The sequence below is a fragment of the Phoxinus phoxinus genome (assembly GCF_949152265.1).
Source record: "Phoxinus phoxinus genome assembly, chromosome: 10".
Taxonomy (NCBI): Eukaryota; Metazoa; Chordata; class Actinopteri; order Cypriniformes; family Leuciscidae; genus Phoxinus; species Phoxinus phoxinus.
In genome coordinates, this window is record NC_136885.1 from 17,292,503 (window position 1) to 17,308,895 (window position 16,393).

Sequence of the window (16,393 nt, forward strand, 5' to 3'; positions counted from 1 at the left end):
TCGATTAACTCTTTTTAGCAAAATAATAAGTTAACTACAACCATCAAACCTGGCGAAAAGAAAGTGACAAAAGTAGGCTAGAACACAACTATGCTACAGTATACAACAATACTTGTATCTGAGCAATGTTTGGCTTCATGCAGTGGCACTACAGTCATTACAGACTGACCCAGAAAGTGATGCACACAAAGAACATCCAGGGTGATACATGAAGTGTGCATTGTTCTACAACAACATTTAAAGGCCCCACTCCCACCCGAAGCATATTCGATACAAAACAAAATACTAATAAATATCTTGTTTTTATAGTTGTTTTAGCAATTTGAATGCTTTTAAGTTTTAAATGTAATCTTTTTTTTTGTTTAAGTCATCTTGAGATCCCCTCAGAAGTATGTTGAGGCCCACCGGTTGAGAACCACTGTATTGTACTGTATAGAATAAATCCTGGGGCTGCTAAGATATATGGAAAATATTTTACTATATATATATATATATATATATCGGACTGATCAGAATTAAATCTAAATTTCAATTTATTCTGTATTGTTTTATTATGTTAGAAATGGCAATATTTGCCTTCTCTGTGTCATGTGCAGAACATTCTGTCGTCCAATGAGAGAAGCTGGCAGAATTTCCGGCGTCACCATCATCATCTCCAGCCATTTTGTTAGAGGTGTTGACATTCAACCATCGAGTTCAACGAAGTAATGTTAGTTGATATGGGCTCCAGTATATTCCTAATATCAACTGAAACTTGGTTTGGTTAATGTCTTCGGTAAACCAATTTTAAGCAGCTTTTGTACGCGATTTTCTACAAGACAACCTATATCAAACGTTAGAACTAGTACTTTTCTCATAATTGCATAGAATTTTCGGACGAGCTAGTTGCTAATTCGTTAGCTCTGGCCAAATGGCGGCGAAGTCGGCACAGCAAGCCCCTACATCGAATTGGTAAGATTTATATACATTACAAATCATTATCATCATAATATATGTCGTTCGCCACATCATTTTGTCTCTTAAACGGTTGATTTTTTCAACCGCAAAGACATCAATAAACATATAACTTAAGAGGTAACGTTAGGCTAACGTTAAATGGGTGTAACGTTAGCCTAATATCCGCTTCGCTTAGTACGTTATATTGCAAATTCTATTGTTTTACAATCACTTACGACTTAGTTAATGGTTGAACATGTCATTCAAAGTTTTAGTTTAAATGATATATGAAAATTTCCTCCACATTAGAATTTGATTAGAAATTGTCTAATTTACGTTTGGCCTGTGTTTCGACTTTATTCACATCAGCGCCATTTTTTATTTTTAACGGGAATGAAAGCGAGGCTGTGAGGGATAGACGTATATCTCTTCGGTGGGTTGTTGTACTGTCATTTAACCTGTGTGTTTGGATTGTTCTGTTGACGAAACACTGCAAAAATATCTTTCCAAGAAATTTCAGTTGACAAAAAAACTCCCGACAGTTTGAGCTGTGGAAAAGTGTAGGTGATCTAAGAGCTTTATACAGCTTTTTACAGCGGATGCCTTTGAAAACACGGTAAGTCTATCCCTCACAGCCTCGCTTTCATACCTGTCATGGCGCTGCTCTATTAGAGGCCTCATTTCTGGCTAGCCAGTCTAGATAGTAGTCTTACCTTTATGGCTTTTATCAACACACACTTTTGTGGCATTAATAACGTAAACTAGGCGTAGTATGGATAATAACTGTTAACAAAATGTGCATGACTGAATTGCAGATTTGAAGTGTATTATAATGTTATGAACTGGTTGCTGTTACAGTCAGTTTTTATTTGTATGTGATTTCCATGTTTTGCATGGGTCAGAGTCTTGTGTAGATGCCTAAAAATGTATTGGAACCTTCTGATATGGTATAACCTAAAGTTGAACATACATTGTCATTCACAGGCCGTATGGTAGTAATTCAGGTGGAGACGGTCCAGTCCATGAGAACCCGGAATGGGAAAAAGCCCGACAGGCTCTAGCCTCCATTACTAAAAGTCAAAACTCAACCAAGACTTCACCAACCAATCGCACCACCCAACAGGTTAGTGTGTTTTTAATATATATATATATATATATATATATATATATATATAGGGCTGTATAATGGCGCTTTTCCACTACACAGTACCAGCTCGCCTCGACTCGCCTTTGTTTGGTTTTCGACTGTGTAAAAGTTGTACCGGTACCTGCTTCTAGATACTTTTTTTCGTATCACCTTCGGCGAGGTTCTGAGCGAGCTGAGGCGATACTAAAATGTGACGTGAAACACGGCAGACTGCTGATTGGTCAGAGAGAATCGTCACTATTCACTGCGTCATCATTGCACGCGCCAGACGGAGTATCATGAATAACCCTGACATTTTTAAATAGTTTGGCCAGAGATTGTGTGATATACCCATTACTAATATTATGTAAAAAGCATACACTCGATTTCCTCCATTATCCTGTGTGTGTGGGTAGGGCTGGGCGATATGGCCCCAAAAAAATATCACGATATTTTTTTTTATATCAGTCGATATCGATAATTATCGATAAATGTCAAATCTTTATTTATTTCAAGTTTAAAGACAGATTTGTACTCCTAAGTGAAAGCTGTAGAAACCAGAGTGTTGTGTTTTTAAACTACTCTTTATTGTCAGAACATATCATGACAAACACTTGCCAAACAGGGGAACATTTCACAAATCCGAGGTAGAACATTGAAACATTTGACATTTTTCCTTAACAAAATAAATATCTTTATTTCAGTAGTATTAGCTTGAGTTAGGATGCAGATTTACTTAATACAATTTATGTTCATTAACAAAAACAGTAGCCTAACATCTGTTAAAAAAAAGTAACAACATTATTTTTATTTGGTAAAATTTAATATTCTTTAGTTTTATAAAAATTAACCATTGGTCAGCCAGCATCATGCATTTAGATCATAACCACAGATAAAATGTAACTTTATGGTTTCTATGGTATTTATGAAAACCAGTAGCCTAAATACATTATTAAAAACTGTAATTATATTCCATTAGTCCTTACATTGTCTACATTAATAATATTATACAATTCAATATATACATATCCCACATTTCATGGTGCAGTTAATATTACTAGGCTAACGTTACAGTAACGTTAAATCCGTGGTAAATGATGGGAATGTGTCGACGGAAAAGCCTTCTGACTGTATCGTTGCGCACAGTGTTTCTCCTGTTCGTCAGCGCTGTTTCATCTGCCTTTAAACTGGTTTAAATCACTGAGACGTGTGTTCCTCGCTGAATAAAAGCGCTTCTCACTGGATCTCGTGACAAAGGCCGATCAGAGTAAACGCGTCTGCTCTAGTGAACTCGCGCTGCGCTGCCGTTTGGACTTTGAGCCGAGCAGATAAACGGTCCGTGTGGCGCGCGCGGTTCAGATGAGATTCGTTCCGCTTTTGGCGCAAAAACATTATCGAACATTTATCGAGCTCTTGATATCGTTTTATCGAGAAAAATTATATCGCGATAATTATCGTTATCGTTTTATCGCCCAGCCCTATGTGTGGGTAGTGGGTGTGTGTCGCGTGGCTTTGACGACCAGGTACTATTGTGGAGGTACTATCTGCAATGGAAAACGGAGCGAAAAGCAAGTCGAGTTGAGCTGGTACTGGTAATGGAAAAGCGCCATATTAGGGCTGTAACGATACACCAAACCCACGATTCGGTTCGTATCACGATTTTTTACCTATTTTTTTTTAACCTTTTGAATTATTTATTAAAGGGGCTATATGGAACTTTTTCCCCAAAATAAACGAAACAATAGCCTTTTTATTTTACCATTTAAGACTCCAACATCTCCTGATGAGCATACTGACACCTTGTCTGCTCACAGTGGGTGCACGTATAAGCCTGTATCCTATTTTTCCTATTTTCTGTCGGGTCGGATTTTTCCCGCGCTGTCTGCGGATGTGACGTCAAGCGCGTTCATGTTAAATGTTTCAGATCACTCAGAACACTTATCTCAAACAATATATGTATTTGACTGTTCTTACCTCTGTAAACATAATGTTGACCTGACCTCCTTGCAGCAGATGACTTGTGAAGTGTGCACGTACGAGCGAGCAGAAAGGAAGAGCAGTTCTGTTTTTTGGCCACAGGTGTCAGTCGCAAATTTAAATTTCAGAAAAACGCATATAGCCTCTTTAAAGGAATTGTATGTAAGATTGTGGCCAAAACTGGTACTGCAATCACTTTCAAATTTCTGTAGAGCGGTGTATCCCCTCCCCCTGCCCCCTGACTCGAGGTTGCCAGATAGGTTGCAGGATCCAGCAGGAACGTAGGCTGCTACAAGGAGCTTCAATCCTTGTTTTATTTCAGACTTTGTCACAACATATTTCGGAATCATAACGAGGTCTTTTAGGGTTTCGTAACGTTAGACATTTTTTATCCAAATAGAGTTAGGGTAGGTTAGAGCAGACTAGAGCAGAGCTGGCAACCCGGATGCCGAAACACTATTGACTTTGTGATTGGTAGATAGGTGGAGGGTGGCGCATCAGGCCAAAACACAACATGACAACATCAACATCAGTTGAGGGCTGCAACTTCACTTTTACTGTTGTCAGTGATATAAGTATTTGAAATGAACATGATTTCTTAATGTCTACTGACATATCAGGGCCATTTTATGATTAATTGAAGTATATTTCTTACATACGGTTCCTTTAAATAACATTTGCAAAACCAACAGGTAAACCTATAAATATTTGAAAGTCTTCATTTTCTTTTGTTTGCCTACTCCAGTTCTTGTTAAAACTCACTAGATATGTTTATTTTGGGCACTTTTTGTGTGAAATCATGTTTATTTAGTACGATTTGCTGCTGCTCACACGACGCTCCTGCTTGACGCTCTCGCGCTGCACCTGGTGTAAATGCACTCATTGAATAACATGCACGCCATAAAAAATACGCGCAGCTGATGCTTGCGGCGGTTACAGGTCAAATTAAAGAATTTATCCTCGACTAGTTTTGTTGTGTAGGTCTACATATTTTATAATGTTAACTTCAAATAATACTAATAGTAATTTAAAGATGTGGTAGCATTGGATCTGGATGGGAAGGATTACTCTGGGAGTTGGAAGGGGTGTGTTGCCGATTATGCCTTTTCACACACCGTGAGGTTTGTGGATCTGAGTGTCGCGATTTCGGTTTCATATTGTTACAGTTCTAATATATGTTCCCTTTTTTATAGTTGCATAAACTGTGTATGCCCATTTTTTGTTGTGTGGTTGATTATGTTCTGTTTTCTATTATGTGTTAGGTTGGACAGTATCAGCCGACAGTTACAGACTCTTCTACAATGCAACAGCAGCAGCAGCAGCAGTACTATCAGCAGTGGTATCAACAGAACCAACAACAGTATGCTGGTTACCCATATCCCTATAACTACTACTACCCCATGCCTCCGGTAAATAAATGCACCCCTTCATATTCTTACAGCATGTACCTGTATACAGTCTATTTGTATTTGCGCCAAGAGCGGGTCAAAGTAGACGTTGTTCGCGGGCAGCCAATGAAGACCATAGGCGGGCATTATGCAAATGTTATCACGTTATGTATGCGGGTCACAAGAGTAAGACTGGAATTCCTGATGACTCGTTTAGGTGGTTCGGAGTCGATTTTCTTTTGGGAGACAATAACTTGGGGTGCTTTCACACCTGCCTTGTTTAGTTCGGTTGAATCGCACTAGAGTTCGTTTTCCGAATTGGTGCGGTTCGTTTGGGCAGGTGAGAATGCAGCAATCGCACTCGGGTGCGCACCAAAAGCGGACCAAACAAGCGTACCGAGACCTCCTAGGAGAGGTGGTCTCGGTACGCTTTCAAACGAACTCTGGAGCGGTTCGTTTGTGGTGAGAACGTGATCCGACCTCGAACAGACCCAACTGCCAAATAACTGCGCATTTTTGGACTAAACCAGCTGCCGTAGTCAGCCGCGCTGTGCATTATGTCAATGTTTAGCAACATTGATGCACGCGTTGCCTCCTCCTGAAGTGACTCGCTGCGTGCATTGCATAAAACATTATTTTCAAGCCGCATTCTCGCTTCATTCTCAAATGTTATTGTTTGCCTAAAGTGGTGTAGACAAACTAATATAATAAACTATGACCAGGGATACAATCAGCCCACAAAATCGTTTCTACATAGTAAAAAGCGGTGTGTTGTCTGCCGGATTTTCCTCCTCTTTGTTTACTTCCGTCAGTTCTGTTGGAATTTTCCCGCATGTTAATTCTGACAATCAAAGTGCAGTTATGAAAATACGTTCAAGACCCATCTGGCCAACGAGTGATGTGGATGTTGTCACGTGACTGCATTTTGGTTCGTTTCATAAACTGATTCGGACCAGAGAAATCAGTGTGGTGTGAAAAGGAACCAAAACGCCTGAAAAATGCTACAAAGTATAATTTTTCTCCCTTGGTCCGGACCAAATGAACCGAACTACAGATGTGAAAGCACCCTTAATTTATCGTTCACTTTTGACTTTAGACATTTGTAGACCGTTTACATTCACAGACAGCTATATTACACACTGCATGATGACAAGTAATATTCGAAAAAACATAATAGAAGCACTTAAACTATAATAAACCTGCCACTTTGCCCAACTTTAAACCATTACAGCTGTTCCTTTTTGTGCAGTTTCCAATATTATTCTTTTTTCACTCCTCCAGTATGGAGGATCCTATCCTCCAGGACAGTATGGTGTTCCAGGGGGCTACCAGACACCTACTACGCCCACTGGACAGGTATAGACTTTTATATATCATCAGCGTGAGCTTCTGCTGGCCAAATGTAGATCAACTAGTTGTGTAAGTTTTAAGTAATTCGTTCATTTTCCCTCTCTCTCTTTCAGACCCCTGCCATGCCTATGGCAGATGATCAGTCCTCCAGCTATCCCTCCCAGCCCCCTCCTCCTGCAACCCCTCAACCTCCCCCCCAGAGTCCTACATCCACTGACCAGCCCCCACCCCCTCCTCCACCCCCCATACCTCCTCCACCCAATGCCCAGTACCCTCTTCCACCATCCCAGAACCCCTACAGCCCCAATGGTACCCTGCCATACAGCCCTACGGATTCCAACCCCATGATGCGGGGCTACAATCCTGGGCAGATTCGGCCAGGGTACCAGGGTTACCCAGCACCTGCATATCAGCCCCCTCAGCAGCAGGCTCCAGGACAAGGCCCATATGGAGGTGCAGGCATGGGGGATTCTAAGAAGCCTAACATTAGCAATATGAACAAAGTTGGACAGCAACTGTGGCAGCGCATGAAACGTATGTGTCTCTGTTAGCTTATGTGTGATAAACATGTCATTTTAAGTATATCCTCCTAATGTTTTTTTCTTCTTCTTCTTCAACAGAGGCTCCTGGAACAGGTGCTGTAAAATTTAACATACAAAAGCGCCCTTACGTCATGTCCAGTCAAAACTTTCCTTCAACTGAGCAGGCCCCTGGTTTGGGATCCCTTAATGTGTCAAACCAATCTCCTGGGTCTGTTGTGGGAACTTGTACAACTTCAGCTGGATGTTCCCAAACTCGGTAAGCATAATGGCTAATATTTAAAAGGCTGGTTGGAATATGCTTGTCTCAGCTGCAACTGACCGCATTTTCTAGATTAAACAGCTCATTAGAGCTGTGCTAATTTTAATGCATTTTATCCCCCATATAAGCTCAGTAATATTAATGTAATGCAAGACATCAATGAAAACAACAACTTTTTTTTGGGATGATTCTTAAAGGCCTCAGGACTGGCCACAGGCTATGAAAGAGTATGTACAGCGTTGCTTCACAGCCTGTGAATCTGAAGAGGATAAGGATCGTACAGAAAAAGTACTGAAAGACCTTCTGCAGTCCAGACTACAGGATGGCTCAGCTTATACCATCGATTGGACCAGAGAACCACTGCCAGAGTGAGTTGCATCTTTTTGTTCAGTTCAGCATTCCTCGTTCTATAAGGTGGCTTGTTCAGATCTCTTTTCAGTGTCTTTTCAAACTACTTCACTATTGGCACTAAACATATGAAATAAATCCTAGTATTAAAAGATTTCTTCAGTAATTTCAAATCTAGGTATGATGATTTTTTTTATTAGGTGCCGTTTTGGTCATTTAAGATTTACACTTGGACCGGACTGTTTTTAATGTGAATAGACAACATTTTTTTGCAGATATGTTTAACTGATGTTTTTAAAGCTGCAGTCCGTAGCTTTTTTGGGTTAAAAATTATCCAAAATAAATTTGAGCAAGTACATATTGTGCAGTTTCCAATCAAAACGGTAAGCTTGTAATAATGTTTTTAATTACAGTGGTACTGGTGCATTTCCGCTGGAAATTCAAGCATGTCTTTGCGTCATTACGTCACATCTGTACACATAAAGGAGTCTCGGCTAGTAGGCTATATTGCGTGTGAGGATGTTGGAGGTGGAAATTTATAGCCTTTTCTCACAGCATTTGATAAAATTAAACTTATCAATTTGATGGCAGATCCAGAAAGGTTCAAACAACAATCACCAGTGGACAACTGGAGATTCACCCGATGTAAAATGCTAAAGACTTCGGAGTGGCTACAGAAAAAAAAGAGACTGCAACCGGCTCAATGCGAAAACAAGGAGAAATATCTGAAGGGCATCAAATGTAGTCACACAATGCTGATGTTGTTAACATAACAATTTGAGAACAAAGTATAATTTGCACGGTTTTACGTGATATGATAAGCGATCGTTAGATTTAATCAGCGTGGTTTACTGCAAGGATTTTTTTTCCCTTAGTTGGTCAGAACAGTGGATGTTACTTACTTGTTCAGATTCAATTTTTGGGTTAAAATTATGTTGGTCCTACTTCCAAAAAGTGGAATCTGTGATTCCGAATGACAGTATCTACACCGGCGTACGTTCTCCTCAAAACATTGGATTCATCCGTGCTGTGGCATGCCGAGGCACAACTCCAACAATTCCGCGAATAACTGCAATTGCAGATTTCGAACAGAGGAAAAACTGCGGACTGCAGCTTTAAATGATCACCCAAAATGTATTTTAGAAATTTCATATTTAGTATTAGTTGAGACTTGTCTTGTTTTTTTGTTAAATATAACTTTTGTTATTCACCTGGTGTATAATAATAAAATAAAATAAATTGGCACTAAACAACCGCTTTTTTTGATCAGCCTGAAGCCAAAGCAGTCTCGCTGGGAGGTGGTTCCTCAACGCTCTCAGGAGAATGCTATTGGGAGAGGTGGAGCCACCCGTGGCAGGGCAGGGGCCAGACTGGGTAACTACAGGAATGTCTTTTCTCAAAGAAGCCCCTCCTCCAGCTCGTCTCACTCCTCATCACGATCCCCATCCCCTCACAATCGACAGAGGGACAGGAGTAGACATCACCGCAGGTAATGCGCAGGGTTTCAAAGTTACTTAATCTAATACTAAAGGTCCTTGCACACTGAGTCCAAAATTTTCAAATGCGCTTTTTCGTATTCGTCATTCGGTGGCTCTGAATTGTCTAAACACCATTCATAATGCTTGCTACAGATGCGAAAATGCAGAAAATCGAACCTGATCTGAAATTGTTTTGTTACAGAAGAAAGTTTCGGAGGCAGTGTGTAAGCGTGATTGACAAAACGTGAGGTTGTATTTAGTTTTAAACGTGCAAAAATTTCAGACTCAGTGTGCAAGGACCTTAACACTTAAATTTAGGGCTGTCACGATTCCCCGATTAATTTAGATTACAGTTTACCTGTGACGATTAACCGGCGAAATACCGGAACGAGACAAGGACGAGGATTCATTAACTGCAGTATTATACCATTTTATAAGGCAGCATGATACATTTCAAACCATTTAAAATTCATAATATAGCATAGTGCTATTGTCAAATTAAAAAGTCTGCGATTCAATTGTATAAGTATATGTGCTGCAGGTTTCAGAGTAAAACGCAACGCTTTATTTACATGCGTGCAGGTTACATAAAGTCTTGACGTGCTTGGTTTCTTAGTGAAGTGTTGTGCTGTCTTCATTTACATGATTGGAGCTCTGTTAACAAACTCCATCTCTGCATATGCTGTGAGTTTGGGTTGCTTATAGCGTTCATCTGGGAATGCAACGTGGGACATTTCACCAGATTATTAACGTAAATCATTTATAAACTACACCAACACAGGAGAATACATCAGTATGTTTCTAAATATGTGAATTGTTGTTCATTGTGATTTCAAAATAAAAGTTTAAACTCTTGCTGTAGCATTTCTATCGTAAAGAAGTAGCCAAGTATAAATGATTAAAGGGATATTTCACGCAAAAAAATTACACCCAACGTAATGACGACAATTGACACCTCTCGTGGTTCAAACAAACAGGGCTGGGCAACCGCGTTTGTCATTACGTTGTGTGTCAAGTTCAAGGGTTGCGCTTTTTGCGTAAATCGATGCGTATGGCTGTCTGCTAGTTATTTTAGTCGATAAAGTTTTAAAATAATCAACTAATTACTTGATTACCAAAATAATCATTAGTGACAGCCCTACTTTAAATCATCCCTTGAAGTATGATAGAAATTAGAGATCAGCAGAATCTGAATGGTGACTTTCTTCCTTCTGCAGTGATTCTGGCTCCCAATCAGATAGCAGCATGTCAAGTGATCCTCGCCTCCCATTGTCCCGGCGGCAACAAAAAGGTGGCCGAGGCCGCGGGGCAGAAAGGGAGCGAGGCAGAGGAGGTGTGGGAGGCAGAGGAAGAGGCAAAGCAAACAGAGGGCGGAGGTGAGATATCATTGTTTGTACACCAAAATTGAACGCCATTAACAAGTTTTTAACTGTAAGGAATTACTAGTAGCCTCATCACCTTCTCCTCTGACTTATATCAGGAACATGGAAGACCTAACGAGTGGAATTGGTAAAAAGCGGAAAGGTGGTAACGCAGGCCTTGACTTTCACGACCCGAATCGTGAAGCAAAGAAGCAGAGCCGTGCAGCACGCTTTCACACTAAATTACGCACTGAGCCCCTGGTGTTAAACATCAATGTTTTTGACCTCCCCAATGGCACCCAGGAGGGGCTGAGTTGGGATGAATGCCCCATAGTCGGCACCTGTCAGGACATCACCAAAATCTACCTGCGCCTCACATGTGCTCCTGACCCTGCAACCGTCAGACCTGTACCTGTGAGTGTTTCTCAAAGTGTTGCTTTTCTTTAGGGATCTGTTTAATGGTTATAGTTCTTAGGTTAACACTGGATTCTGTGTGTCTTATTCATGGGTTGTACTCAAAAGTGGTCTGTAGTTGGTAAATTAAGCAGTTTCATTGAATTGATTGATTTTTCATTGAATTGATTGAATTGATTTGTTTTTAATATTTTCTTGTTTCAGGTGTTGCGAAAGTCGCTGATTGCGGTGAAAGCTCATTGGAAAACCAATCAGGATTATGTGTATGCATGTGAACAAATGAAGTCAATACGACAAGATCTCACTGTGAGTCACGCTTACTAGTACAAATTACCTGCCTTGTGATTTTCTCATGTAGTGTCTTATCTTGAAATCTTGTGTCATTCAGGTTCAAGGTGTGCGTACGGACTTCACCGTGGAGGTATATGAGACTCATGCTCGCATCGCTCTGGAAAAGGTATGTGATGTAAAGTCAGCTCTGATTAAAAGGCACTTTTATTCTTTTTGGCCTAAACGCTAATTTCGACTGTTATCAGGGTGACCATGAGGAGTTCAACCAGTGCCAGACCCAGCTGAAGGCGCTGTATAAAGACTGCCCATCGGACAACATTGGAGAATTCACTTCCTACAGAATTATCTACTTCATCTTTACTAAGAACTCTGGAGGTATAAATTGCCTTTTCTGTTTAATCTCTAGTTTAATGTTTTAATCTCACTATTTTGCACTCAGATTTTTATTGTCCTTGCTACGTTTATCATAGACTTGACCACCGAGCTTGTGTACCTGACCCCTGAGCTCCGTGCTGATCCATGTGTAGCTCATGCTCTTGAGCTCCGTACTGCTTGGGCTCTTGGAAACTTCCACCGGTTCTTCAAACTCTATCGGAAAGCTCCACGTATGGCTGCTTATCTAATAGACAAGTTTGTGGAGCGTGAAAGAAATCTAGCACTAAGGGCCATTTTTAAAACGTGAGTACAGATGCCAGGGAGGTTGATTAAAAAATTATGCTATTGATTATGACTTTAAGTCTAAAGTTTTCTGTCTTGTTTTCCCTTCTCTGCTGCAGGTTCAGGCCCTTTGTGCCGGTGGAGTATGTGCAGTCCAGCTTGGCCTTCCCAGATTTAGACTCATGTTTAGCATTTCTAACAGGGCTTGGGGTTACATTCACCCCCTCTGACCCAAGCAAAATAGACTGTAAAGTCAGCTCAGCCTGTCTTACAACCTCGTAGTTTGGGGGAAAGGGTTGGGGTGACCAGAGGATTTACACTTATAGAGCTTATAAGGACTGTAGATAAGGGACCAGATATCTGCATAATAGACACACATTCAGAGTCTAGAGCTGATCATATATATGAGATATATCTCAGATTTTTTTTAACTCTTGTAGAGTGATGGACATTCTGACAGATGGACAGTTGACATCCATATACAGACACTTAGGTGCCATTTCAAGACCCAGTATAGCCTATTCACACAGCCCATTTAGTGAAGTATCAGGCAACCAAATACTTGCAAATTATCCCTTACACCAATAGAAAAATAAAACACAGGGCAAAGATCTAATGGGGTCAGGTCAGCAGGTCATGTCAGGTCCCACGTCATAGAGCTCAAAAAGCATTTTCAAGCTAACAGTGTTGTGTGTTCTCATGTTTCTTTCCTCTCAAGCAAACAGCCACAAAGCTCAAGACCTGATATCATCACAGTTAATGCTGAATATAACGCGAGCCAGCTCCCACCAACAGCATAACAGCTCAAGTCAGTGTGAAGGCAACGGATCCTTCTCCAAGCTTTTTGTCATCTTTAATGGACTTTAAAGCCAAGTGCAATACTTCAAGCAAGAAGAGGATGGTTTGTATGCCCTATCTTTCTCTTTGCCTGAGATGTCTTCAGTAAGTCAGTGGTGGAGGCACTCCATTCGATCTCCTTCCTCACTTCACCTCTAGGATCCGAATACTCTAGCCTATTATATTTGGACTGAGTTATAACAAGATCACCTTCAGAAATGCAGATTAGGCCGTATTTTCATCCCTTCACCAGTTCTGCCCCGACTTCCCACACAGTTTCCTCTTCCACACTCAAGAAACGGGGCCTCTCTAGTCATAGATGCTATCCTAATCGTTCCTCGACACCCAGGAATCACAGCTCAGTGACTCAAAATCTTTTACTTCCACCCCTGCTGTGATCGGAATAGGGCCAACCGTTTTAAAGTCATCCAGGTCCACCTAGGGGATTCATTCACCACTAAGTTTGACCACCATCCGCTGAAGAGCCAAGTCCCCTCAAGCACCACCCAGCATAGAAGGTCTCTACGCCCCACAACACGCAGTAAGCCTGACCAAGTTCATTCATTCAGAAGGAAAAGCAAGATCAGTTTTCTCTCACAGCAAGATGGCGGTTGTATCCTGTCTTCTCTCCACTGGCCACCTCATTCCTGCAAGGGCATCCACTGTCCTGCTGGGGTTTGGCTGCACATGGGTTTGTATGGCTCCTTAAGCTTCGGCCACATCTACTGATAATGGCTGGTAAGGACTTGATGTTTTGAAAAAGCGTGGTGGATCGTCATTCTGCTTGGGTTGAGGTGTTGGCTTGATGTCTTGTAACCCTGCTGGCAGGTTGTGAATTTGTCATATCTCATTTTGAAACGGGCCTAATACTGAACCCTGTTGCACCCTTTATCTGCAAGATTGGCATCAAAAGATCTGTACAAAAAAATCTAATATCTGCTCATTTTACATGGATATTACTGTGGTGCAGTTGTAAATCTCAGAGATTCGTATGGCATCATGGTCTTCATCTAGCCGATTGAAACATGAATGCGTTCTAGTAAAAAAAAAAAAGTTGTACCAATTCAGTTTTACAAAGTTCATCTAATGCTCCTTGATCTCTAATGGACTGCTTTAAAATGATTTCATTGGAGTCGTAACCCAAACATCACTTTCGCTGCAAATGAGAGGAGCTTTTTATCATTTTTTGCTGTTGAAGTAATCAGATTTATTAAATGTGATTAACATTCATCCAGCATGATAAGGCTTGAGTCTGAAATATGTGAGCAGAAAGCATCCCTAACATCTCGTCTGTAAAATATGTACATATGTTTTCATGCAAATAATGTGCAAAGTGAAATTTATTTTTCTCTTATAGTACTTTGGTTTATTATAGTTTATAGTTTATTTTTGTTTGTACAATGGTAAGTGTCATTTTGATTTATACAGTAATTTTGCTGGCAGTTTTTAAAGTTTAAATCTAATGGGTGGTAAGCATGTGCACACTGATAAGAGGTTTAGTTCAAATAAGTGAAGTTTCCCATTAAAATATGATAAAATGTCTCGCTCCCCTAGACACAAATAAGATGACATGTTATAAAGTAAATCTCTTACAATCCACACTTGTGAAGGAGTCAGGGATTCATGAATTGACAATATGATGCCAAATATTTCCCTTGTTGATAATTATTTAATGTTCCCAGGCAGTTGTTTGTTTCCTGTATTTCTTTGTCATTTTTTAACTCAATGCCTTCCTTCCTCTTTGGTTCTTCCTCTTTTCCTTATTCAGATTTTTTTTGTGTTCATACCAGTAATAATTGTCACTTATTAATCACCAAAGTATTCAACAACAAGAGAAATATTTGGTTTAAGCACAATTTTAACACATTATATGCAGGTTGTCTAGATTTTCTTTCTTCCAAAGATATTGATCCTTTAAATTGTAACGTGTCCTAACTGATGTGACTGAGGTTAAATTAGTACTGAAGACTGCAGTATATTGAAGTTTGGTTAATGTTTTTCTTTTCTTTAAGTTAATTTTGACTACCTAGGGCATCATTCTGTTTGGATGTTTGTATTTGGTTGTACATTGTAAATGAATCATTTGCTACTTGTTGCCACACTGACTTTGCTCTCCTCTCCCTCTCAACCTTCAACCCCTCCCACCCCTTGTTCTCCTCTCTCCTCATGCACTCCTTTATTACCAAATTCTCTCTCTTCTTGCAGTCATGCACAATCGGAGCAAAGCAAGGGATGAAAAGATGAGGGCAAAACTAATCCAGAGGCACACTGGAAAATGGCTATTGAGACACCCAGACATCAGCCAATTGATTCTTCATTGTGTCTGATGCATTTGTCATTCTAACGAGAGCTTGCTTTCAATTTGCATTGTCTTTTCTTTTCTTTTCTTTTTATGCCAATGTCAGAATTTCTACAAAATGACAAACACCTTGTCAGTCTAAAGATGATGTATGGGTTGTATTTCAGGATTGGCTCCATATAGTGTTTGGTAGAGTTGCTGCTGTATGTTCAGGTGTGTCTTTTGTCTATTCTTAACATTTGCTTTTCTTTTTCTTTTTTTCTCCTAACTATATTTTAAGTGTTTACTGATTTAGTTTTTCTTTAATATTTTTCTTTTGCAGTTCTTTACTGACATTTTGTTTTGTTTGTGGGATGAACATGTTTCTGATGATTAATTTAAGCTGTAGAATTGCATACTGCACATGCCTGGACATACAGACAGTTAGACATTTTATACCCTTATGTAAACTTTAGATATCCAAGCAACAGGTTCGAGAGATCCTTAGTTAATGTCCTCAGGTCTTTAAAGTTCGCTGAAGTTTCTAATGATAATGGTTATTGACTGCCCATAATAAATATAATTTACGGATTGTCCAAAGCAATGTTAATCTCAATTGATGCCCCTTTTTTTTTCATGAAATGTTTTTAGCTCTTGCTGTTGTAGTAGTTGTGTAATATTTTCACATCAGTATTACTAACGGTCTCATCCCTCTCTTCAGATGTTGCCTGTTCTCTTCTTAAAACATCGAGTTTCTTTAACTTCTTTCCTCTGCATCAGATCTTTGCTTTTAGTTCATATTGTTTGTTGTACTTAGATTTGCCTCTGTAAGTGTTGTTACATTTTCAACTTTATCCATTGACTTTTTGCCTCGTCTCATCTTTTTTTTCAGCCATCTGTTATTCTTTCTGCATGTTCTTCTGTCTCCCTTCTCTTTCCTCTGTATTGTGTACTATAATGCAATGTTGCGATTGGTTTATATTTGGTCAGTGCTTGGCAGTAAGTATTTCGACAGGACTGTGCTTGTCTGTTTCTTCTTTTACAGCTCCACCTCTCAAAGCCCTAATGTCTCTGCCCTGAAAGAAAATACTGCCATTTGTAGATGCTGATCTGTACAATATGTACATACTTTATCTTGTGAGAAAAAATAA

At 39.9% G+C, this 16,393-nt stretch overlaps 1 protein-coding gene across 2 annotated transcripts; it reads left to right on the forward strand.

Moving 5' to 3' along the window:
* The first annotated feature begins 588 nt into the window (after positions 1 to 588).
* leng8 (leukocyte receptor cluster (LRC) member 8) lies at positions 589 to 15,980 on the forward strand. 2 transcript variants are annotated; one of them, XM_079624983.1, is made up of 16 exons: positions 652 to 951; positions 1,448 to 1,552; positions 1,921 to 2,059; positions 5,302 to 5,448; positions 6,709 to 6,783; positions 6,891 to 7,311; positions 7,398 to 7,575; positions 7,776 to 7,946; positions 9,197 to 9,415; positions 10,622 to 10,780; positions 10,885 to 11,179; positions 11,384 to 11,485; positions 11,568 to 11,636; positions 11,716 to 11,845; positions 11,941 to 12,148; positions 12,247 to 15,980. In XM_079624983.1, the coding sequence occupies exons 2-16, from the start codon at positions 1,536 to 1,538 to the stop codon at positions 12,407 to 12,409; spliced, it is 2,493 nt and encodes an 830-aa protein (XP_079481109.1). In that variant the 5' UTR covers positions 652 to 951; positions 1,448 to 1,535; the 3' UTR covers positions 12,410 to 15,980. The 2 variants fall into 2 exon arrangements, with proteins under 2 accessions (XP_079481108.1, XP_079481109.1); XM_079624982.1 differs by lacking the exon at positions 1,448 to 1,552 and having other exon boundaries at positions 589 to 951.
* Positions 15,981 to 16,393: the final 413 nt, after the last annotated feature.

What these genes read in the sequence shown, in the direction of transcription:
- leng8 (XM_079624982.1), top strand. Translation starts at nt 911, where the DNA reads ATGGCGGCGAAGTCGGCACAGCAAGCCCCTACATCGAATTG. An exon ending in CAAGCCCCTACATCGAATTG is followed by an intron (nt 952 to 1,920) that starts GTAAGATTTATA and finishes TGTCATTCACAG; the next exon opens with GCCGTATGGTAGTAATTCAG. An exon ending in ACCAGAGAACCACTGCCAGA is followed by an intron (nt 7,947 to 9,196) that starts GTGAGTTGCATC and finishes TTTTTTGATCAG; the next exon opens with CCTGAAGCCAAAGCAGTCTC.